The sequence below is a fragment of the Notothenia rossii genome, assembly GCF_949606895.1.
Source record: "Notothenia rossii genome assembly, chromosome: 9".
Taxonomy (NCBI): Eukaryota; Metazoa; Chordata; class Actinopteri; order Perciformes; family Nototheniidae; genus Notothenia; species Notothenia rossii.
In genome coordinates, this window is record NC_136907.1 from 6,681,557 (window position 1) to 6,706,157 (window position 24,601).

The 24,601-nt window shown below is 40.8% G+C and overlaps 6 protein-coding genes across 6 annotated transcripts; 1 reads left to right on the top strand and 5 right to left on the bottom strand.

Moving 5' to 3' along the window:
- Positions 1-3,662: 3,662 nt before the first annotated feature.
- Positions 3,663-4,121, top strand: LOC307018427 (histone H3-like; the record flags this gene model as incomplete). Its single annotated transcript, XM_079648661.1, has 1 exon — positions 3,663-4,121. The coding sequence occupies one exon, from the start codon at positions 3,663-3,665 to the stop codon at positions 4,119-4,121; it is 459 nt and encodes a 152-aa protein (XP_079504787.1).
- A 1,450-nt stretch (positions 4,122-5,571) lies between these two features.
- On the bottom strand, positions 5,572-6,424 carry LOC307017567 (histone H2A-like). Its single transcript, XM_079647164.1, has one exon. It carries the CDS (start codon positions 6,372-6,374, stop codon positions 5,991-5,993), a length of 384 nt encoding a protein of 127 aa, XP_079503290.1. The 5' UTR covers positions 6,375-6,424; the 3' UTR covers positions 5,572-5,990.
- A 6,780-nt stretch (positions 6,425-13,204) lies between these two features.
- On the bottom strand, positions 13,205-13,753 carry LOC307020242 (histone H4). The gene has a single exon (XM_079651478.1). It carries the CDS (start codon positions 13,727-13,729, stop codon positions 13,418-13,420), a length of 312 nt encoding a protein of 103 aa, XP_079507604.1. The 5' UTR covers positions 13,730-13,753; the 3' UTR covers positions 13,205-13,417.
- A 2,526-nt stretch (positions 13,754-16,279) lies between these two features.
- LOC307020715 (histone H3.2) lies at positions 16,280-16,721 on the bottom strand. Its single transcript, XM_079652245.1, has one exon. It carries the CDS (start codon positions 16,711-16,713, stop codon positions 16,303-16,305), a length of 411 nt encoding a protein of 136 aa, XP_079508371.1. The 5' UTR covers positions 16,714-16,721; the 3' UTR covers positions 16,280-16,302.
- A 1,078-nt stretch (positions 16,722-17,799) lies between these two features.
- On the bottom strand, positions 17,800-19,108 carry LOC307018084 (histone H1-like). Its single transcript, XM_079648157.1, has one exon. The coding sequence runs from the start codon at positions 18,670-18,672 to the stop codon at positions 18,052-18,054; it is 621 nt and encodes a 206-aa protein (XP_079504283.1). The 5' UTR covers positions 18,673-19,108; the 3' UTR covers positions 17,800-18,051.
- Positions 19,109-22,144: 3,036 nt separating this feature from the next.
- Positions 22,145-22,666, bottom strand: LOC307018090 (histone H4). The gene has a single exon (XM_079648163.1). The coding sequence runs from the start codon at positions 22,640-22,642 to the stop codon at positions 22,331-22,333; it is 312 nt and encodes a 103-aa protein (XP_079504289.1). The 5' UTR covers positions 22,643-22,666; the 3' UTR covers positions 22,145-22,330.
- Positions 22,667-24,601: the final 1,935 nt, after the last annotated feature.

Sequence of the window (24,601 nt, forward strand, 5' to 3'; positions counted from 1 at the left end):
GATGCCGTCCACCATTCCACCAGTCCCAGGAACCATGCAAATCCATCAGGTCATCACTCTTGCTCGAGGGGAGATAACATCGCGAGATGTCAGCTGCATGTGCTCCACCTATGGGAAGCTAGTATGTGAATGCTGGAATACAAAGCATTTCAGCTTTTTCAGGAAAGTCCCAGCTACCGTGTCAGCTACCGTGTCGCCAGCTACTGTGTCACAAGGGCAGAAAGAAATCAATTGGGATAACCCAGAGGTAATAGGGAAGTGGTGTCTGCTCACTTATGAGAAAGCATTGTATCCGGGACAAATCCTTGCCACAGATGAAATTGACGTTCAAGTCAAATGCATGCACCATGCTGGAATGACCAAAAACAGGTTCTTTTGGCCTCTACAAGAGGATGTACTGTGGTATCCGTTTGATGATGTACTTGAGCTCATCCCGCCTCCTCAACCTGTGACAGGACGTGATTCACGTCACATGCAAATTAAGAATGAGATCTGGGACAGACTGACAAACTAATGGATGAAAGAACCAAAAAAGCAGGAACAACAGATCAGATAAGAGACCATCCATATTCACTCATAAAACGTATTAGTTCAGAGTTTAGTGAACACTCAATTTTCCGATTTTAGAGCAGACAGCAATGTACGTTTTTACTGCTGATACATGATGAAATGAGAGATTAATTCTATTAAAGCCTGTGAAGAACATATTAAATTATTGTAATGTTAATGTTTATATTTAGAGTGTAACTCGTGTTGTGATGTCAATTGTTACATTGTGAAACCAATTCCAGTGAGATTTTGTATACAGCATTCAGCCTCTTAATTTTTCTTCTCATACTGTTGTACAGATCCGTTCAATCTAAATGTGATGTTATTTTACATGCCTTATGATATGTTTCCTTCCTCATGTTTGTTTTAATGAATTAATTTAAGTACATTTCAAGTTGATTAAATGTTGTCATTCATTCAACCCTGTTACAGTGTGTTCAACCCGTTACAGTGACACATTTTCATAAATGTTTTGATAATAATAACACATATTAGATTAATGTTTGTTAAACTGTATACAAGATTTAGAGGACAAGTAGAAAATACATGAAAGCCTAATCTAATGTTAATGTTAAAGTATATTTTCATGATTTATGAAGACCGCTTTTACGTTAAGGTGCCATTTCCTACTTGACAGTCAAATTATTATTATTTAGAATAAAATAAAATATACTTCCAATAAGTTATTTTACACAAGGGACAGGTGATTACCAAGGCACTGGAAGAATTGGTTTGAATATGTTTTAGAATTATAATCATAGCCTACAGGTATCAAAATGTCCTGTTACGGGGTTGAATTAAAAACAACCTAAGTGACAAAGAAATTCCTAATAATGTTTGGGATTTCATGCCTAAGGTGGGAAAAGGTATTTTCTCAGAAGTTCAAATAGTCCTTCATCAGATGCAATGTTCAGAAACAGAATTTTTTGTGATATATTTTTCATATCCAGAGAACCCAATGTGCACCGAATTCAGAGAATCACCCAGCTGATGTCGCGGTTCCGCTCGCCTCTTGCTCCGGCTGTTGTACCGGGCTAGTTGATGCCAGGGTACCCACCCGTTGCTGTTGGTGGTCCACCTGGCTAACGGTAGCTGGCTCCTGTTCCGGCTGGCGGTGAACCTGACCCGCTGCCCGGGCTTGGCTAGCTGTCGGTTAGCTAGCTGGCTAGCTGTTGCGGCGCTAACCTCCTCCTGGTTTTGACCATCAACATGACCGCTGCAGCTGCCCTCGTCGCTGCTTGTGGAGGCTTTTCTGACTCATTTTGAAGTGTCTATTACCTCTTCCTTCTTTTTGAAGAAAGACAGTAAATGTAACTGTCTTTTTGACATGCTTGCATTGAATCACCGTTTCTTCCTCTGCGACGTGCTCCTCATGTGGCGAATTTCAAAAATGAAAGACGTTTGTCCGTTGGTCCAGCTTTTCAGTGCGTCAACACAGATCTCCGACTCTTTCAAATCTTAATCTTAATAAACGACATGAAATTCTTGGGATTTTTTCTGTAAATTAATATCTGCATATTTTATTTCATTTTAACCATTTTTTTTTTTTTTTTTTTGTGAGAGGTACCGGATCTGCCCAAATAGGTGCCGGAACACAGGGTGGCCAAAATGAAGAGGTGCCGGATCCTGTTCCGGCAGGATCCGGCTCAAATTAACCACTGCCTACTTCATGGTGACATTAAGGCCATAACGTGTTAGACAATCACAAGGAGAAAATGCTTCTCTTCTAAAATAAACCACAAGCCAAACATATATATTTTTTAAAAACACTGAACAAAAATATAAACGCAATACTTTTGTTTTTGCCACCATTTCTCATGAACTGAAATCAAAGATCTAAAACTAAGTTCTCAGTGGGTCTCAAACGGTTTGGTCACCATTTATGTAAACACGTGTTTCCATTTGAGAGCGTAGTGATTAGTAAAATATGCATGAATAAAAAAGTTAACTAGGTGAAAAAAGGTAAGATACACTTTTAAAACTTGTTGAGAGCTAAAACTAGTCTTTGCTGATGCCTCATAGAGGAGCAGGGGGGAGAGGAGGGAGACAGGAGAGGCTGATTCAGGAGAACAGACACACTCACAACTATAAATGAACCAAAAATAAATAAGTTTCAGTGTTTTTTCATATTGGAAATGGTATGTTATTGGTTATGGCCATGATTTTATGATTATTGAAATGTATACAGTTCTGTTTCATACAGGTGTTCCCATAGATCTAGTCTCTTTATTTTCCCCTCAAAATGCACCAGATTGATGCATTTAACTCCAAAATCTAAATCTAAATCTTACCGGGGGAGCAAATGGACAGGTTCCTAAATACATTTAAAAAAAAAAAAAAATTGTAACCCATGTCCATATTTTTATTTGTGGGTAGTAGATTTAAACTATAGGGCTATCACTATGGACCCTGCCTGTACCTGTTCGCTCTGCCATCGCGTGAAGGGTCTGCTAACAAGCGACCAACAGAAAGGTTCATGTTAATGTTGTTGCATGTCACAAAGGCACGTCACCTCAACCCCCACCCCCCACTACCACCACCCCCCAAGTATATTTCAGATCACTGGTCACACCAGAAACACTGCATGTATTACATGTAGGGTGTCAGAAAACCAGTGAGTTTTTGGTGTGACCACCATTTGCCTCACGCAGTGCAACAGATCTCCTTGCATAGAGTTGATCAGCTCTTCAATGGCTGACACTGACAGCATGTTGATGTGCCACCTGTGGGGTGGATGGAATATCTTGGCAAGGAGTGCTCACTAACACAGATTTGTACACATTTGTAAACAATATTTGAGATAAATATGCCTTTTGTGTTCATAGAAAAAGTCTGATTGAAAAAGATCTTTAATTATGCTCCAAATATCTGGAACATGCAGGTCCTCTTACTTCTTTTAAATCCAGACGGAAGACTTTTATTTTTGCCGCTGCTTTCAATTGAACTATTAATATCTCACACTGTACTGTAACTTTTATTCATGTACCTGTTATTCATGTTTTATTATCTTTGCTTTTAAATTAGTGTTTTAAAATGCCATTTTATAATATGTTTCCTCTGCACTATTTCTTAACGCTCTTAATACTAAAACACATTTACAGAACATTTAGAACATGCCCCATGATTACAGTAACTGTGAGGAGGACGAGACTTTACAGCACCTCCTCATGGACTGCTGCAGAGCGCAGGAGGTGTGGTCGCTCCTACGGGGCATCGGCTTAGAGTTCAATGTAAATTATATCTCAATCATGTATTGTTTCTGCGGAGTGAAGAAGCCTCACCGTTACAGGCCCGGTACCATGGCTCTGAGAGAGATCCGCCGCTACCAGAAATCCACCGAGCTGCTGATCCGCAAGCTGCCCTTCCAGCGCCTGGTGAGAGAAATCGCTCAGGACTTCAAGACCGACCTGCGCTTCCAGAGCTCCGCAATCAAGGCTCTGCAGGAGTCCAGCGAGGCTTACCTGGTCGGCCTGTTCGAGGACACCAACCTGTGCGCCATCCACGCCAAGCGGGTCACCATCATGCCCAAAGACATCCAGCTGTTCCGCCGCATCCGCGGAGAGAGAGCTTAGACTGACCCAAAGCCAGCCCATACAAACCCAAAGGCTCTTTTAAGAGCCACCTCACTCTTCACTGAAGTGCTCATTCCTCCATATTTTGACATGTGTTACCAACAAACACTGGCCAATATTAGAACCATGAATTATTAGTTTAGTAATAACAAAGTTACATGGTTTGGGATAATGACTCGTTCAGACATTGGTTAGATCGTCATTCTATGTACAATTTTTCATTTAGTATGGGACTTGTTTCCTTTACATCTCATTAACACTTTGAATCGTGTCCGTTAATATCCAGCATTAAATCAACTTAAGCTCCACATAATTAAGTTTGCAATCATAAACACTATACAATGTTCCCCTTGTCCACTATTGGTCAGTCACGGTGTTACAGTATAACTGGAGTCATGACAACTGGCGGCATCCTGTTAAATTCGTCACAGGGATCCGGGGCGTGTCCATTGTGGACTTACCAGGAAATAAACATGTCGATCGCCTCGTTTTGTCGTTTACATTCATCTTTTGCTATATCTGCCTTCCTAATATGACTTTGATGCACATTCACGACTCCTATGTGAGGTTGTGGGTGTCGATATCGTGACGCTTACAGGGAGGTATCGGAAATGACAAAGTAGGTGACTGTGTGGATGCCTGTTCAAAACATTGCAAATTTGAATACATCATTTAAATGATATATTTGTGTCCGACTTCCATTTGTACATCGTTCTTAATTTGATGTGTAGTAGCTTTGATAGCTGTCCACACCGTCAAGCAGCCTACAAGTAAAACACAAGTTGTTTATTCACAGCCCGAAAGCAGCATCGAGGTGACTGGATCATCTGTGACAAACTGTGATTAGCTCTGATTAAATGGTGATATTAATTCTGTAGCTATTTTCCAGCGAGCAAGTTTTTCTGTATCCCTCTCTTCACAACAAGACTCTACACTGTGCAGGAAAACAAATTACATACATGAAAATAACCTTGATGCATAGCTTGGAATTAAACAAACAAACTATCTTCCATGGCTAAAAATACTGATATGTGACAGTAACGGTAAACCACAGAAAGGTAATTCCAGAATAAATTAACTAAGCAGATCATAATAATATTTCTAATTATGCATATGTCACTCCGGGTTTATTGTGAATGTTTAGGGTTAATGTCCCATTGTGACATCAGTGTCACAGCGATGTTTATCTAATTTGTTTCATAACAATTTGATCAAGACATGTTTCCACAACAGGTTAAATGTAATAAGAATACCTTTATTCGCCCCACAGAGGGGAAATGTGTTACAGCAGAAAAGAGCCAAAGACAGCTTCATGTTTCACAAAGGACATGTCATGTAAGCATTTGTATTATTGTGTTTTACTTTGAGGCTGTCTGAAGGTGTGGACAGCTATCAAAGATACTATACATCACATTGAGGACGATGTACAAATGAAAGTCGGACACAAATATATAATTTAAACGATTTATTCAGGTTTGTAATGTTTTGAACAGGCATCCACTCAAGTCACCTACTTTGTAACTTCCGATACCTCCCTGTATGCGTCACGATATCGACCTCTCACCTACAACCTCACATAAGAGTAGTGAATGTTCATCAGTCATGTTAGGAAGGCAGATATAGCAAAAGATGAATGTAAATGACAAACGAGGCGATCGACATATTTATTTCCTGGTAAGTCCACAATGGGTCATCAATGTACATTCCCCGGATCCGTGACAAGTTATACTGTAACACCGGTAACTAGGAAAGAAACGACTCTACTACATGTACATACAAGAGACTTAAAGATAGGTAGGACGCAATCTTTAAGGAGGTTTGTGTGGCTCTTAAAAGAACCGTTGGTTTGTTGTTAATGGGTCGGGTAGTTTACTTCTTGGTGGCCTTCTCGGTCTTCTTGGGCAGAAGCACAGCCTGGATGTTGGGCAGCACACCGCCCTGAGCGATGGTCACTCCTCCCAGCAGCTTGTTGAGCTCCTCGTCGTTGCGGACAGCCAGCTGCAGGTGACGGGGGATGATACGGGTCTTCTTGTTGTCGCGGGCAGCGTTGCCAGCCAGCTCCAGGATCTCAGCCGTCAGGTATTCCAGCACAGCCGCCAGGTAGACGGGGGCCCCGGCTCCGACGCGATGAGCATAGTTACCCTTCCTCAGATGTCTGTGGACACGGCCGACAGGGAACTGGAGCCCGGCACGGGAGGAGCGGGTCTTGGCCTTTGCTCTAGCCTTTCCTCCGGTTTTGCCTCGACCTGACATTCTGGACAGGTTTTTTTTTTTAATGACGTTGCAGAAGAAATGTGTTACTTTTTGCCAACACAAATACTATATACACCAAGCTGCTTGTTGATTGGCCGTCTTGAGCGTATCTCTTGTCGTCCAATCGGTGGAAAGCTTAGGGTGCGTATCTCTCATCGTCCAATCGGTGGAAAGCTTAGGGTACGTCTCCTTATATCGCAGAGCCTCTTCTTTATACTGTTACTTCAAAATAAAAGTATGTAATGTGTTGTTGCTGTTTGTCTGCCCGTGGACTTTGCTGTATGTAGAATATATGATATTCAATTAAGAAAAAAGAACAACATCAAAAGAAAAAGCAGCAATATGGAGATAAGACTTTATTTATCCCCAAGGAAACCGGGTGCCAGAGTTGCAAAATATTAAATATATAATAATCATAGTAATAATACAACTAGTAAAAAAAGAGAAAAGCTAATTGAACAAGAACAACATAATGACCTTAAGAAATGTTTGTCACAGGGTTGCAGTTAAGACACCCCTGCATTAAGATAATGTGAAATTGTGACCACCAGATAAGGCTGTTGTGGAAGATAGTATACAACAAGTTTGTACAATAAACCATAATAGTAGGAGTCTTTCTTCTTTTCTTTTTTTTTGGAAAACTTTATTTTATATTATTTGGGCAGTACATGATATACAAAGGTTACATTAGTAATACATATAACACACAATGAATACATATATAAATAACATAAAGAGAGCACGTTTATAACCCAATGAGACTCAGTTCGGTCACAGACTCAAAACGCCCCATGGCTGAGTCTGGGATTTGTCCAGAGCTTTTCTTCTCCTTAGTTCAGTAATAACTTGTTTCACAATGGTGCCACTGTTTATGATCGTCTGATTTGCACCTTGTCTTCCAGATTTTCATACATGTGATACAAATTACCAACTGAAAAAGCTCCCTGTGTTTATTGTCCATCCCCTCATCCAGAATACAATACATGATTGAAACATATACTACATTGAATTCTAAGCCGATGCCCCGTAGGAGCAACCACACCTGCTGCGCTCTGCAGCAGTCCATGAGGAGGTGCTGTAAAGTCTCGTCCTCCTCACAGTTAATCATGGGGCATGTTCTAGTTTTCACATAGCAGCTCCATGAAACCACAGCTCTGACCACAAGTCTGTTGACTGATATCAGCCACCTCACGTCTCTCATGCTCTCTGATAACTGTTTACTTTTCACTAATGTTAAGACTTTGTTACCTTCGTCAGGTGTTAGGCTTTTGTATGTTATAACACCTCCATATTTGAAATCGTTTATCATTAAAAAAAATAATCTATTCGGTAGTCCGATCCAATCAATCTCTAAATGCTGAATTTCAGTTGTGAAGTCACCATGACTAACTTGTAATAGGGTCCATTTCTAGCTCTGCCTCTTCTTTTCTTCCATCCCATTTCTCCATCCTCAACCCAAGGTGCTTTCCTATTGATTGCAGACCAGACTTTTTTTACAAAGTTAATTTTTAGTTTAATGCCCTTTAAATAACAAATTACGCTTAACAACCTCCCTTGTTGGACCCCACATCAAATTGACACACTGTTTGTTTAATTGCATGATTATTTGGGCTGGTGGGGGGAAGATATGAATTATTTTATTATGTTTATTCTTGTTTTATCATTTGTATTTGTATTCTCCCAGTGTTTAACTTGTTCTTTGACTTCACTTAGTTTGTTCTCCCAATTGAGTTCAGCACAGTTGTCGCTACAAATAGTTATTCCAAGTATTTTAATTAATTTTTTCACTTGAATGTTAATGTCGCATTTGGCATCGTCGGGGCCGATCCAAACACATTCAGTTTTGCTGTGGTTTAATTTAGCTCCTGATGCCAATTCATATAGGTTTAGGTGGTTTGTTAGAACATCCATTTCCTGTTGGTTTTTTATTATAACAGTGACATCGTTTGCATAGGCGATGGCAGTTATTTTGGGCGCATAGCCAACTGGTGTTCCTGATATTAACCTGTCATTGTTTATTATTTTTAATTAATGGACTTATGGCTAGCACGTACAGAGCTGCGCTTAGGGGGCACCCCTGCTTAACCCCTCTCTCAACATGAAATGCATTTGTCAACACACCGTTTACATTTACACAGACACAAGATTTGAAATACAGACACTTAATCATGTTTATGAAGGCTTCAGGAAATCCGTAGGCCTTCATCACCGACCATAAGTAATCTCTGGATAAATAGTCGAAGGCTTTTTTTTGATCAAGTCCAATAATAAAAAAAACGTGTTCTTCTTTTGGTTTATTTATAATTTCCCTTAAAATTGATAAGTTGTCCCACATAAGGCGACCTTTTATAGCACATGTTTGCTCCATATCTATTATTTTATCTAATATATCTGTTAATCTATTCATTATTATTTTTGCTAGTATCTTATAATCAGTATTCATTATAGTTAAATGTCTGTAATTATCTATATCAGTTTCATCGTTTTTTTTATATAGTAGAGTCAAGACACCTTCATAAAAGGAGTCCCCCATACAATCACTGCTGAGACCTTCATTAAACATAGAGGTCAGTAAGTTTAAAACATCATCAGATAATAGTTGATAAAACTCAGTGGGCAGGCCATCAGGACCGGGGCTCTTACCAACATTCAGCTCTTTCGCCACCTGGATCACCTCATCTTTTCTAATGTCACCGAGAAGGAAATCAAAGTCTTGGATGTTGGGAGGGATTGTTCCCAATAGAGTTTTAACACAGTCCATTTCAATGTCTATTTTTTTATATGCTTCAGAACATAAATCTCTTATCACTTCTCGTTTCTGTTTTTCATTATACACAATACAACCTTCTTGGTTTTTTATACATTTGATGAATTTACTTTGAATTTGCTTTTGGTTAGTTTTAATGGCTTGAGCCAAGTTGCCTCTCTGATCTATTTCAGATGTTGTATGAATATTATATAATGATTCCTGGTTTAATTGATCAATTTCAGTTTTTAACTTAGATATATTTTCATCTACCGTTTTAGTTTTAACTTTAATCTGCTTTAAATGAATATATTGTTTGATTAATGATTCATATTTAATATTTTTTGCTTTATTTAATTCTCTACATTTAAATTTGAAAAAATGTTTTAACCTAATTTTTTATGTTTCCCATAATTTGATGTCAGAGTTTGTTAAACTTCTCAATTGTATTATTTTTTATATTTCCAGTTTTAGTTCTGTTGAGACAAAATTATTTTTTAGGCACTGTGTGTTCAGTTTCCAGTAGCCTAGTGGAAGGGGCTCCGGAGGATAATGACGTTTGGACTAAAAGATGATCCGAAAAGTTATTAAAGATTGTTTTATAGTTGGTTACAGAGAAGTGATTCGATACATAAATCCTGTCTATACGGGTTTTAGTTGTTTTGTTATATCTCGTTAAATCCATTCCAGTGGGATTCAGTGAGCGACAGACATCGATCAGGCCTGCATTGCTGCAGATTTCTTTCAACAGCTTTCCTTCCGCCCTCAGTTTAAAAACAGCTGTACTACACTTATCTATGTCTTATGTTACTGTATTAAAATCACCACCTAATATCATTTTATAACCCACTGTTAATAGCTCTCTAAGTTTTCTGAATAATTGTAACTTATTTTTTGCCTCAGGGGCAGTATAAATATTAATAAGTCGATATTTTTCATTTTTATAAAAACAATCCACCATAAGCAGCCTTCCTGGGATTATGTCCCTTCTTCTAATAATAGTGATGTCTTTTTCTTTGAAGAAAAGGCCAACTCCGTCAGCTCTATTCTCTCCAATGGATATAATACTTTTGCCTTCATGCCACCGTTTACACACATCATCTACATCACTGGTGGTATTCAGTCTAAATTCCTGCGTAAAGAGGAAGTCATAATTAGTGTCTAATAAATATTTAACTTTCCTCTCTCGAAAGTCTTTAGACTGAACACCATGTATATTCCAGGTAGCGACATTTAAGAAGCTCATATTGGTTTATGAATGAACCACTATGATGTATCTACATTTGCGTGTTTTTCATTTTGGTTCAAGTTTTCTTTTTTGAGACCTCAGACAGGCTTCCCCCTGAGCCTCACTCGGGGGTTCTGGAAATTCCGGAGTTGGTGAAAAAGACCCCGAGTTGCTCTCAGGGGGCGAGTAGAGGGGCATGCTGACTCGCTGACCAGCTGTAAGGCTGTCAGGGCTGGAGTCAGATCCTGATATTTCGCTCACACTCTCATAATATTTCTCATCCTCACTCTCAGAGCTGTACTCGCTCTCTACATCACTATCAATAGTTAATCTACCCTCACCTGACTGGGATGGAGAATCGTCTTCAGGAGTTGAAGGCTGTTGATCATCAGGGAGAGGGAGATCCTTGCTGGCAGGACGACGACCAGCCTGCTGCTGGGCTGCTGGGTGAGGACCAGGACGACGATCAGGCTGCTGCTGGACTGAAGGAAGAGGACCAGGACCAGGACCAGGCTGCTGCTGGGCTGAAGGACGAGGACCAGGCTGCTGCTGGGCTGCAGGATGAGGACCAGGCTGCTGCTGGGTTGAAGGATCAGGACCAGGCTGCTGCTGTGCTGAAGGACCAGGACCAGGCTGCTGCTGGGCTGAAGGACCAGGACCAGGCTGCTGCTGTGCTGAAGGACCAGGACCAGGCTGCTGCTGGGCTGAAGGACGGGGCTGCTGCTGGGTGACTGAAGGAGGACCAGGCTGCTGCTGGGCTGCAGGACGGGGCTGCTGCTGCTGGGTGACTGATGGATGACCAGGCTGCTGCTGGGTGGCTGGAGGGAGTCCAGGACCAGGTTTCTGCTGGGCTGCAGGACGGGGCTGCTGGGTGACTGAAGGAGGACCAGGCTGCTGCTGGGCTGCAGGACGGGGCTGCTGCTGCTGGGTGACTGAAGGAGGACCAGGCTGCTGCTGGGTGTTTGCCTTGTTTACATAAGAAGATGGGCAGTTGAAGAAGGTGTGCCCAATCTTTCCACACAGATTGCAGAGACTGTCTGAATTTCAATCTTTAGCCTTGTGACCCAGTTCATTGCATCTCCAACATTTCACTGTGGTGCATTTTCTGACCTGATGGTCAGCTGAGTTGCAGATGAAACAGGTGACGGATTGCCCTGGATAAATTATTCTCCCATTATAGGGACCAAGAGATATCGAATTTGGGAGATTTTGGATCTCACCATCACTGTTTCTGTTCATCTTAATTTTGTATTTTCTCCCTCCATACCATATCCCAAATGTATCTATTGGTTTGTATTTGCTGATTATATCTCCATATCTCTTCAAATAGGTCTCAACATCATGGTCTGGAATACGGCCAGTCCAGAATTTAACAATGATGTTTGAGATATCTATCTGAATGGAAGATTCGAAAGTCCAGTCTTTCCGCTTGGGATCTGAGGTTTTAGTTGCGAGAACATCAAGGAAATGTCTCAGAGGAGCTTCTAGCAAAAAGCAAAGTTCAAACTCCTTTCTGTTTGGCAGAGCAATGAAGGAATACACATCGTTTGAATTGATCCAGCAGGTATCAAATAATAGTGATTCTCCAACATATTCACGACTTGGGGGTTCTCCTGAGCCTGTGAAGTTCAGGAGAACCCAAAACTGTCCAAATTTGGAAGCAAAAGATGGCACGCTTCCAGGAAGAGACATTTTCTTATATATATTTTTTTTTGTATTTTTTTTTTTTCACCCTTTATCAACTCCTTCCTTTCCTCTTCCAATCATTTTCGAGTCTGTTGGAACAGGTCGTTCCGAGCGAATCATCAAACGGTCAAAACTGTTTCTTCTGCTATCAGGTTTGGGTGAGATCATGTAAACATAATGTTTTTGTGCATATGGAACTGCGAACCAAATATATATATATATACATATATATATATATATATATATATATATATATATATATATATATATATATATATATGTGTGTGTGTGTCCGCATCTGTAGCCTGTTATTGTCTCATTATACCGCACTGTGAATGAATCAAATTATAAGTCGTCATGAACACATCTGTCCATCAGACAGAGGGCTGCTCTGCCTCCTGTCATCATTAATGGACGTCTCTTTAAAATGACCGCTCAGAGGGGAGGAGTTCTCATTTCTCTAACCGCCTGCTGCTTCCACTCCTCGGTTCCCTTCCTCGATTCACGAGGATAGGAATCGAGAAGGGGAATTAGAGAAATGTTGTTCGCTGCTTGTGATGATTGAACATGGATTGCATTTCCATTTACACTTGTTGTCTCCTGGGTTCTCAAGCGCTCGGAGTCTGTCTTTTTATTTTCTTCCTCCCAACCCCCATCCCCTCAGGAAGCCTTTTGCCTCCTGTCAGGTCATCATTGAAAATAGTAATTTGTTCTTCATTGATTTTCCTGGCTAAATAAAGGTTCTGCTACTTTAAAAGAATATCTCTTATAAAAAAAAGTAGTCATTCATGTGCGAGCTGAACAATATTATAGACCTTATCTATTATCTATAACATACATTACAATGAGACGTGCAGCGGATGTTAATGTCAGACGCCCAAAACAAAGCGAAAGATGCAACACAGCTCTACATGCAAAGGCTTTGAGCGCTTATACAGTAACAGGAATATTAATATGTGAGTTGCAAACCTGTATTAGATATAGATATACCTGTATTTACTGTGTGAGGACTTCCGATTGCAACAATTTTGTCAAATCAGCAGACTCTCGTAATCCTTTGATATTATTCCTGTATTTTTTATTTAAAACATTACGCCCATTGTTATGTTGGCAAATGACAGTTATTGTTTTGACCACAAAGCAGTCCCTCGTGTTGTTTCTTTCCATACAGTTAATGTCCAAACGTTCATTTGCAAGGGATTTAAGTAGTTTTATTGACATTTTGATCCTGAACATGTTTTTTAGAGGAGACATAAAACTCTAGCCTGCACCAACTTCTAGTGCTCACTAATGCGATATCATGAGGGAATGGAGCTCTCTAATTTGAGGATATGGGTGGCCCTTAAAAGGACCTTTGTGTTTTTGTTGTCAGATGGTGAGTATTTAACCTCCGAAGCCGTACAGAGTGCGGCCCTGCCTCTTGAGGGCATACACCACATCCATGGCGGTCACGGTCTTTCTCTTGGCATGCTCGGTGTAGGTGACGGCATCACGGATCACATTCTCCAGGAAGACCTTCAGCACCCCACGGGTCTCCTCGTAGATCAGACCGGAGATACGCTTCACTCCGCCACGGCGAGCCAGACGGCGGATAGCGGGCTTGGTGATTCCCTGGATGTTATCACGGAGAACTTTGCGGTGACGCTTAGCGCCTCCTTTGCCGAGTCCCTTTCCTCCTTTTCCTCTTCCACTCATTTTCAAGTCTTGGTTGGTAGGATCGTTCAGAACGAATGGGTAGATGCAGTTTGACCGGCAGTATTTAAATATTCACTGCGGACCTAAGAGGAGACGGAGAGCGGGAAAGATGCTAGGAGGGGCCCACGCTGCAGCCTCCACATAGAGAGGCGAAGTCCCGCCCATCTACTTCCGCCCCACGGGACCTTATTTCGGAAAGATTATTTATTGAAGTCAATAGTTTGTCGTAAAACTGTTGAAACATAAGACTATGAAAAATACGCAACTACAGTCGTGCATCTTTCCTAGTTACCGCAGTGAATGGCCAGTAGTGGACAAGGGGATCAAGTAATAGGCAGTAACACCATCATGAAACAGATACTTACTGAACTAAGGAGAAGAAAGACCCTGGACAAATCCCAGACTCTGCCATGGGGCATCTTGAGTCTGTGACATAACTGAGCCGCATAAAATAAAACGTGCTCTCCTTATGTTATTTATATATTTTTACTTTATGTGATGTATGTATTATTAATGTAACTTGTATATCTATAAAATGTACTGCCCTAATAATTTAAAATAAAGTTTATAAAAAAAATAAATAAAAAAAAGACAAGGGGATCAGACGATCATAAACAGTGGCACCATCGTGAAACAGGTTATCACTGAACTAAGGAGAAGAAAATCCCTGGACAAATCCCAGACTCAGCCATGGGGCGTTTTGAGTCTGTGACCGAACTGAGTCTCACTGAAATATAAACGTGCTCTCTTTATGTTATTTATATATTTATTCATTATGTGTTATATGTATTATTAATGTAACCTTTGTATATCATGTACTGCCCAAATCATATAAAATAAAGTTTTATTAAAAAAAAAAGACAAGGGGAACATTGTAGGTTACTAGTGTTTACGATTTCAAACTGCTAACATCTTTCATGACAACTGGCTGCATTCTATTATTTCCGTCACAGGGATCCGGGGCGTGTACATTGAGGACCCATTGTTTTTACTTTTAGGCTGTTCGAAGGTGTGGACAGCTATCAAAGATACTACACATCACATTAAGAACGATGTACAAACCTACTTTGTCATTTCCGATACCTCCCTGTAAGCGTCACGATATCGACCTCTCACCCACAACCTCACATAGGAGTAGTGAATGTTCATAAAAGTGATGTTAGGAAGGCAGATATAGCAAAAGATGAATGTAAACGACCGGTGTTGGGACTAACGCTGTACACAGTAACGCGTTACTGTAACGCGACCGCCTTTTTTAGTAATTAGTATTGTTAATAGTTACATATTCCCAATAAGTAACGCAGTTATAGTTACTGTGGTTTACATGAGTGCGTTACTGCGTTACATTATGTGATGGGACTGAACCGAATCTCCCTGCGGATGTAACAGGCGAATACAGCGATGTCCTCTCACAGTACCATGGAAAAGTGAAAGTAACCAGAGAGGAGTGATGATTGGTTAACGCGGGGTAACATTTCAGGGTAAGCCAATCAGAGACAGAGTTGGGCGGGTCTTGCCTTATTGGGAAAATACACGCACACACACACACACACGGCAACGCTCACCACCAGCACACACACGGCAACGCTCACCACCAGCACACACACACGGCAACGCTCACACACACACACACACACACACACACACACACACACACACACACACACACACACACACACACACACACACACACACACACACACACACACACACACACACGTGGGGATAAATGACGCAAAAAAGCTTACGGTAAAATGTAAACTGTGTCCAGGACAGAAAGCATTGTCCACATCGAATAACAGCAATGCCAATCTCCTGAAGCACCTAACTAATGTACATGGGGCTATATATATAACTAGTCGCCACAAAGACCCCACCGTCTCAGCCGAAGTGTCTAAACATATATTTTGTGTTTTATTGTTCCACTACATTTCGTAATGATAATTGCTACAATGATGGGGAGTTGTCTTTTCTCTTACTGTGCCACAGAACAACACAACACATTTTATTTGTATTGTTATTATTTTTAAAGTAAAATAAAGTAACTTGTTACTGGTTACTTTTATAATTAAGTAACGAATAAAGTAACTAGTTACTTTTTAGAGAGCAGTAACTATAACCATTACTAGTTACTTTTTAAAAATAACTTGCCCAACACTGTAAACGACAAACGAGGCGATCGACATGTTTATTTCCTTGTATGTCCACAAGGGGCCACAATGGACACGCCCCGGATCACTCTGTCAAGTTACACTGTAACACCTTTAAGTTGATTTAATGCTGGATATTCACGGGCACGATTCAGTGTTAATGAGATGTAAAAGAAACAAGTCCCATACTAAATGAGAAATTGTGCATAGAATGACGATCTAACCAATGTCTGAACGAGTCATTATCCCCAACTGGTGACATGTAACTTTGTTATTACTAAGCTAATAATTCATGGTTCTAATCTTGGCCAGTGCTTGTTGGTAAAAAAAAAAATGTAAAAATAGAGGAATGAGCACTTCAGTGAAGGGTGAGGTGGCTCTTAAAAGAGCCTTTGGGTTTGTATGGGCTGGCTTCGGGTCAGTCTAAGCTCTCTCTCCGCGGATGCGGCGGGCCAGCTGGATGTCTTTGGGCATGATGGTGACCCTCTTGGCGTGGATGGCGCACAGGTTGGTGTCCTCGAACAGGCCGACCAGGTAAGCCTCGCTGGACTCCTGCAGAGCCATGACTGCGGAGCTCTGGAAGCGCAGGTCGGTCTTGAAGTCCTGAGCGATTTCTCTCACCAGGCGCTGGAAGGGCAGCTTGCGGATCAGCAGCTCGGTGGATTTCTGGTAGCGGCGGATCTCTCTCAGAGCCACGGTACCGGGCCTGTAACGGTGAGGCTTCTTCACACCGCCGGTGGCAGGGGCGCTCTTACGAGCTGCCTTGGTGGCCAGCTGCTTCCTGGGGGCTTTGCCTCCGGTGGACTTACGGGCGGTCTGCTTGGTTCTTGCCATTGCAGTTTCTCTGTGTTCACAGTTGAAGACAGTATAACTCTCGCCGAGAACAGCGGCTTTATAAAGGATCTGCCGGAGTCAGGTCAGCGCTGATTGGCCCAGGGAAGGTGACACGTGCGCTGTAGCTCATCAACTATTCGACGAAAGTAATTTGAAAAACGAAACCTCTTCTCAACAGAAGATGCACCGCCAAAAATCCAAGTGAATAAGAAGAAAAGCAGCTGCCCTAAAGGCCCCTGATTGAATACCTTTGTTTAATTTGACTAAAGTGAGACTAAACAAAGATAGCAGATTGTTTTTACTCTGTAAATAATAAACTAGTATCTGTTTCATGAGCCTTTAGAGGGGATATTAAGAATAACTGTTAAAGCCTCACTGTTTTATTTGTACTTATGAGTGAAAGGTTAAAAATAGTTATTCTGTTAAAATGCATCAACAATGTAGCATAGTCAGAGCTAACCATAACTCTGACTATGCTACTTTGTTGTCAAAGGCAAATCTCCCAAAATACAATATCTAGTTTAACAAACAAAACAAAAAAAGGAGTTTATAAATTCATTTACACACTAAAAGTGGTCACCTTAAAACACACAAATAACATTAAGAAATCATATTGAATTAACTGAGAAAAAAGTGCAGAAACTAAAGCTTTCCATCTGTTGTCAATTACACAGTGAGCACTGTTTGATATACAAACACATCTGATTCTATATTTAACTGGAAAAAGGACCTTTCCAATATATGCGGTGCACATTTCTGTGCTGGGTGCTTTTGGAGACTGACAGCTGTTAATGTATTTATTTATATCTTTTATTATTATAAAAATGTTCTGCATATAAAATAAATTACCTTTTGAGAACAAAGCAATCCATGCACATTTTAAATTAAATAATTGAAGATTGGACACTTGTATAATAATATTCAAGTATGGAAACATAAATAAAGCAAAAGAAACAGTTAGGAAGATAATGGCAATAATCTGTGTATGACTGGTGTGTGTAATGTGCTGTGTGTGCTGGTTATAGCTCTAACTACACTTCTGGACAAGTATTCAACAGAACTGTTTATGTTAATCGAATAGCCCCTTATGTATAATAACCATGACATTCTTTGAATATTAAGGTTATTCATTTTTATCAAATTGCACATAATGTCTCGATGTCTGAGATCAAACATGTTCATACTAGCTAACGTGTTCATAATAAGACACGTTTTGCATCTCGTCTCTCATCTTATTCTGACTGCAGTTATTGACAAGAAATATGCTCATTAATGACAAAATGGGTGGCTCTTAAAAGAGCCTTTTGTGGATCTTAGTCAGATCAGTCTGATGACAGCTCACTTCTTCTTGGGTGCTGCCTTCTTCGCTTTGGGTTTGGCGACCTTTGCGGGGGATTTCTTGACAGCAGGGGCCTTTTTCACCACCTTCTTGGGGCTCTTTGTAGCTTTTTTAACGACCTTCTTGGGGCTTTTAGCGACCTTTTTCGGGCTCTTGGTGGCCTTCTTGGGGGCTGCTTTCATGGCTGCTGCAGGTTTCTTCGCCTTCTTGGGAGACTTCTTTCCTACCGCGGGCTTTTTGGCCGCTACAGGTTTCTTGGCTGCGGGCTTCTTGGCTTTAGGAGCGACTTTCTTGGCTGCGGGCTTCTTGGTCTTAGGCTCGGTAACCTTCTTGCTCATCTTGAATGATCCGGAAGCTCCGATGCCCTTGATCTGGACCAGAGTCCCATTAACGACCAGGCTCTTGATGGCGGTCTTAACGCGGGAATTGTTCTTCTCCACATCGTAGCCTCCGGCAGCCAGAGCCTTCTTGACGGCGGACAGAGACACGCCGCTTCGCTCCTTGGATGCGGCCACAGCTTTAACGATGAGATCGCTGACTTTGGGGCCAGCTGCCTTCGGCTTGGAAACCTTCTTCTTGGCGGCTTTGGCCGGTGCAGCGGCTGGAGGGACTTCTGCCATTTTCTGCTCAAGTTTTCTGTTCCTGCTCACACTAACACGAGTCTGACTGAACTGTTGGAGAGAGCAGAGCAGGGGCTGCCCTTAAACACACCATGAGAACCGTGGAGACTCAACTAAGCCCGTGGCGCCACTCCGCAGTCTGAAAACTTTTCCACTTGTGTTTTCTCTTCACTGATAAAAGCCTCCAAACTCATTGTGGAAAAAGTGCTGAAGGCTGACTGTTAATGGAACTGATAGCAGACTTGATTCGCTTCATTTTTAAATCATGTATAGCTCTGATGCTCACTGAATTGTGTTTGTGGAGCTTCCAATCGTCACATTTCCCCCGCTGTGGCCAGCACTGTTCAGCTGCTTATCCCTCTAATTCTTCTACTGAAAACATTTCAAATGCACCAAATCTTTGATAAAAGCTGTTTTCAAGTGACCCACATGTGTGTCCAGGGACTCCCTGTAAAGAACAGCTGTATGTTGTTTATGATATTATCATAAAGTGAAGTATTCTGGTAGGAGCAAACACACTGATGATCCGGGGCATAGGGTGCGGTTTCACCAGACTTCCCATTAAAGTTGCTCGCTGTAAACATGTCTCCAGGTGAGGAGGACTCATTTACTTATACTAAGTTATGCTATTAATTATATCAAACAGCGTGGCAAATACAGCTTAGTTATACTGTTTCACTGACACTCATCAGAAAACTTGATGCTGATTTAATGGTCTAATTCAAATATAAAAAGGACAAGAGTGGCTTTCAAGAGGCACTGTGTTACAGTAGAGAAGGAAGCAGGACCCAAATGCAGATAACTCTGATTAACCTTTATTTCAAGGATAATGAAAATAACTCGGACAAAACAGAACACTCACCGGTGAACTCAGTCACCAACAAAAGAACCAACACTGAACACAGGAAGAGACAAGACTAAATACAGGGAGGGGTAATCACAAGACGAGAAACAGCCGGGCAGGGGAGGAGAAACACAAGGGTGACAGGTGAACACAATCAGACAACTAGACACACCAGGGAAACTAACGACAGGAGGAAAAATACAGGAAGAAGGACCAGACAATAAACCAGGAGGAAAACACCCATAACCAGACATACAAAACTACAAATGTGACATATCGAGAATCCTGACACACTGATCTGTAAATGTAAACTTGACATTGTTTCCCTTATGTTACACACACTATGTATGAAATGTGTGCATACATAATATCAATTTTTTAATTTCCCTATTTTAATAACATTTTTACATTGTGTTTTTGTAATGTTAATTTAGAACAATGTACTTAATTTTGTTTAGCTCTTCAATATGGTGTTTCTTATGATTATAACATTACATCCACAAAATATAGTTCTATATGAGGAAATGCAACAGCATCAAACAACCAACTTCTTTAAGAACTCTTAAGTGGAACAATAACTATCTCAGCTCAGCTGCATAAATCATATTGTTCTTATGTGTTTTGTTTACCATCAACTGGAACATGTATCTACCGTAGATACATGTTCCAGTTGATGGTAAACAAAACACATAAGAACAATATGATGTAGATTCTACAGGTACATGTTAACAAGATGATAACGGCTTACAGCTAAAGAAAAACCAACATTCAGTTTCTCAGAAAATTATAATATTACATAATTGATGTCATAATAATACAGAAATGTCGGCCTTATAAAAAAGTATGTTCATGTTTCTGCTCTCAGTACTTGGTTGGGCCTCCTTTTGCACAAATGACTGCGTGGCATGGAGGAGATCAGCCTTCGGCTCTGCTGAGGTGTGATGGAAGCCACGGTTGTTTCAATAGCGCCCTTCAGCTTGTCAGCGTTGAGGGGTCTTGTGTCTCTTATCTTCCTCTTGACAATACCCCATACATTCTCTATGGCGTTTAGGTCAGGCGAGTTTGCTGACCAATGAAGCACAGTATCTCCATGGTCATTCAATCAGCAGTGTGGGCAGGTGCCAAGTCCTGCTGGAAAATAAAAAAAGCATTCAGCTTTTCAGAAAAAGGAAGCTTGAAGTGCTCTAAAATGTCCTGGTTGACGGCTGCGTTGACTTAATAAAACACAGTAGACCAACACCAGCAGATGACATGGCTCCCCAAATCATCACTGACTGTGGAAACTTCACACTGGACTTCAAGCATCTTTGATTAGGTGCCTCTCCACTCTCCCTACAGACTCTGAGACCTTTATTTCCAAATTCATTGCAAAACAGCAAACATAGCTACAGTGTAGTTATGAGAAGGAAAATCTTAGGTCACAGGCTCCTCCAACAGTGCAACACAATAAAACAGATAACATAGTACAAGGGAATACAATAAAATTGAAAATAATCTAAACAGAATATGATAGAAACTGTGCAGAATAGTCTATACCAGCGGTTCCCAACCTTTTTCAACTCAGTGCCCAATTAAGAATAAAAAACAATTTGCGGCACACATTCAACCATAAACAATACAGAGGCTAAATAAAATTCTGATTGGTAAATTCAGAACATGTGACATGTTGTAAATCCACTATAACAGACCGCTGTCAAGGACTGTAATGACCGTTGCCAAGGAGGATCAAGAAAGAGAAAGGAAAAGAGGTTAAAATAAAAAAATCTTAATAATGAAAGTGTTTCCACACAAATCATGTTTTGTAAATTATTTTGGTGGCAAATATTGAATTTAAATGTACACCCTTAAATATTTTATTTTGACTTTTGGATGAAGACACAAGAGCACACAGTTTTAATAAATACAACTATTCTCCTGGCTAAAATACATATTTTTAAAAGTCAATCAAGGAGTAATCTTAATTTAAGGTGTTTGAAGAGTAGCTTAAAAATACAATTTATTTTGGAAAAACGTATTTCCAAACAATCAAAGAGTGGCTCAACACGCCATGAAATAATGAGCGCTAACGAAGAGTGGGATTAAAGGAACAATAAATATGCTCGCCATATTATGTTTTTGGTGACATTTGGTTGTCAACCTATTTTTGTTTGTGAAATGTTGAAGTGATCCTACTGACTGTATCTTTATGTCTTCTGTTTTTGTCTGAGATGGGAATGTCATGTCCTATATGTTATTGTTATGTCCATGTTTGTGTCTTTAGCCTGTACAAAATAAAAAATGTGCAATGCCTTCGCGGACCACTAGGGAGCCGAGGCCCACAGGTTGGGAACCGCTGGTCTATACAGTAAATTAGTATTTATATGATATGTGAGTTGCAAACCTGTATTATATATAGATATAACTATTTACTGTGTGAGTACTTCCGATTGAAATAATTGAGTCAAATCAGTTCTACATGTCAGCAGATTCCAGTAATTCTTTTTACACTTTTTTTTAAACATATTATGCACATTGTTATTTCCCTTTTGCAAATTTATCAGTTATGGTTTTGACAACCAAGCGCTGTCGTAGCGGTGTTTCTATACAGTTGATGTCCTTGTCCAAATTATTATTTGCAAGGGATGTTATTTAAGTAGTTTTATTAACATTTTGATCCTGAACATGATGTTTTTCAGAGAAGAAAAAAAACTGTCGCCTGCACAGACTTCTAGTGCTCACTAATGCGGTATCATGAGGGAACTGAGCTCTCTAATGTGAGGATATGGGTGGCCCTTAAAAGGACCGTTGTGTTTTTTGTTGTCGGATGTTGAGTATTTAACCTCCGAAGCCGTACAGAGTGCGGCCCTGCCTCTTGAGGGCATACACCACATCCATGGCGGTCACGGTCTTTCTCTTGGCGTGCTCGGTGTAGGTGACGGCATCACGGATTACATTCTCCAGAAAGACCTTCAGCACCCCACGGGTCTCCTCGTAGATCAGACCAGAGATACGCTTCACTCCGCCACGGCGAGCCAGACGGCGGATAGCGGGCTTGGTGATTCCCTGGATGTTATCACGGAGAACTTTACGGTGACGCTTGGCGCCTCCTTTGCCGAGTCCCTTTCCTCCTTTTCCTCTTCCACTCATTTTCAAGTCTTGTTGGTTTGGATCGTTGAGAACGAATGGGTAGAGGCAGTTTGACCGGCAGTATTTATCTATTTACTGCGGACCTAAAAGAAGACGGAGAGCGGGAAAGCTGCTAGGCGGGGCCAACGCTGCATCTGTCACTGTCACTACCCGATCCGTCCCCCTGCCCGATCTGTACTGCGCATGTGCGAGATGGTCCGTCACCCAAGTAGGACACTTGACACTGGCTTTTGGCAAAGCTCAAAAATAAAACTCGAGAGGGATGAGTTATTGTTATTACAACGTGACTTCACTATTATTTAACAACTCTTTTTATTGGGTTATTTTATTTGGGGTTAAGTACATTGTCAGAATAAGTGAGAAATGAATTTAACTTCTGTTAGACAGCTATCATACTGAATACATATTTACTGTGAATGTATGCAAAAATGTATGGTATATGGCTGTCTAACAGACAGATCGGGTATTGACCATGATAAATTAATTAATTAACTGCAAGTACTTGCAAACAGCAACATGTCCGCTTTTTAATGTCCAAACTAACTTTAAAATAGGCATTTTCCACTGAGAATAAAAAAAAGTTCGGCCATGTTTTTTTTTTCTGCAGGGAGAAATTTGAAGATCACGTAACATAGACGCCAGCCATTGGAATAAATGGTGAAAAAAAACGGGGTTTGTCAAACAGAGCACAAGGTGTAGTCCTAAACGCTGGGGATTCTGGGTAGTGTAGTGTCTTCTACCATCCTTTACTCCGAAAAAATATGTGTTTCTCCGAATCGAAGGGGGAAAATACAAAAGCATTGCACACAATTTAAACCAATCAATGTTGTGTAATTAACAAGGATAATCTGGTGTTTTTTAGTCGATGAGTAGTGCAGATATCACTGTAAAATCAATCGACAGTAAGGGGAATACTTACTTCCGGGTGTACAATTCTCCTTTATCCAATAGGAATGGACGCTCACATTGCCTTTAAGGGCAGCCGACACAAACGAATGCCGTGCTTAATATATGAGCGCCAAATCCCGCCGCAGATGGGAATACATTGCAATCAGTTGAAAGCTATTTGCGTCCCTTTATGAAGCTGAAGGAGCCTAGGAGCGTCACAACTGCACGCCACGGGACCCTGATCAAACGTCGCTCCTGGACGATGATGGAGTGAGAGTGTGTTGCAAAATCACGTACATCCAATGAAAAAATAAGGTATAAAATGAAGGAAACACATTTCAAGAGACTTATCATTGTCCTGATATGTGTGTAAATGTTTGGCCTTTTATAATAAGACCTCAGAGTTTCATTATTCTGCAACATTTTCATAGTAACCTGTAGCTGCTCCGTCCACACTCACGTCATACAGACATAAATAAAGCAGCGACTGTATTCATCATGACACAGACAGTCTGTGGTTTGTACATGTTTAACATTTGTCCAGTTTCTGAACAGATATGAGGAGCTGTGACCTCTGAGTGTGTGCTGGCTGATGTGTTGGGACATGTTGCGCTGTCGGGTGCTGACCAATCACGAAGCTTCATTTGTTGACTGGCAGCAAAAACAACCAATCACAGCAGTGCTTCTCTGGCTGGCTCTTTCCAATCACAAACAAGTGTTCTCCATAAAGTTTTCCTTTCCGTCCAATGTGAAATGCTGTGGCGTTTTCTGAAACGCTGTGATGTTTTGTGAAATGCTGTGGCGTTTCGTGAAATGCTGTGGCGTTTCGTGAAATGCTGTGGTGTCTTTCACTTCAGGGCCATCAATACATGGGCTGCACAGGTTGTCATGTCCGACTATCACAAGTAGAATCATAATGAAAAATACGCCGGTAAAATGTGCCTGTAGAAAACGGCTTATACCACAATAGGATAGCAACAACAAGTAGTCAGTTTAGCTTATGTTGCTATGCTAACATCACCCATGTTATGCCAGAGAAACTTTAATGTTATTAAAGTTTCTCTTTATCAC

What these genes read in the sequence shown, in the direction of transcription:
- LOC307020242 (XM_079651478.1), bottom strand. Translation starts at nt 13,729, where the DNA reads ATGAGTGGAAGAGGAAAAGGAGGAAAGGGACTCGGCAAAGGAGGCGCT.
- LOC307020715 (XM_079652245.1), bottom strand. Translation starts at nt 16,713, where the DNA reads ATGGCAAGAACCAAGCAGACCGCCCGTAAGTCCACCGGAGGCAAAGCC.
- LOC307018084 (XM_079648157.1), bottom strand. Translation starts at nt 18,672, where the DNA reads ATGGCAGAAGTCCCTCCAGCCGCTGCACCGGCCAAAGCCGCCAAGAAG.
- LOC307018090 (XM_079648163.1), bottom strand. Translation starts at nt 22,642, where the DNA reads ATGAGTGGAAGAGGAAAAGGAGGAAAGGGACTCGGCAAAGGAGGCGCC.
- LOC307017567 (XM_079647164.1), bottom strand. Translation starts at nt 6,374, where the DNA reads ATGTCAGGTCGAGGCAAAACCGGAGGAAAGGCTAGAGCAAAGGCCAAG.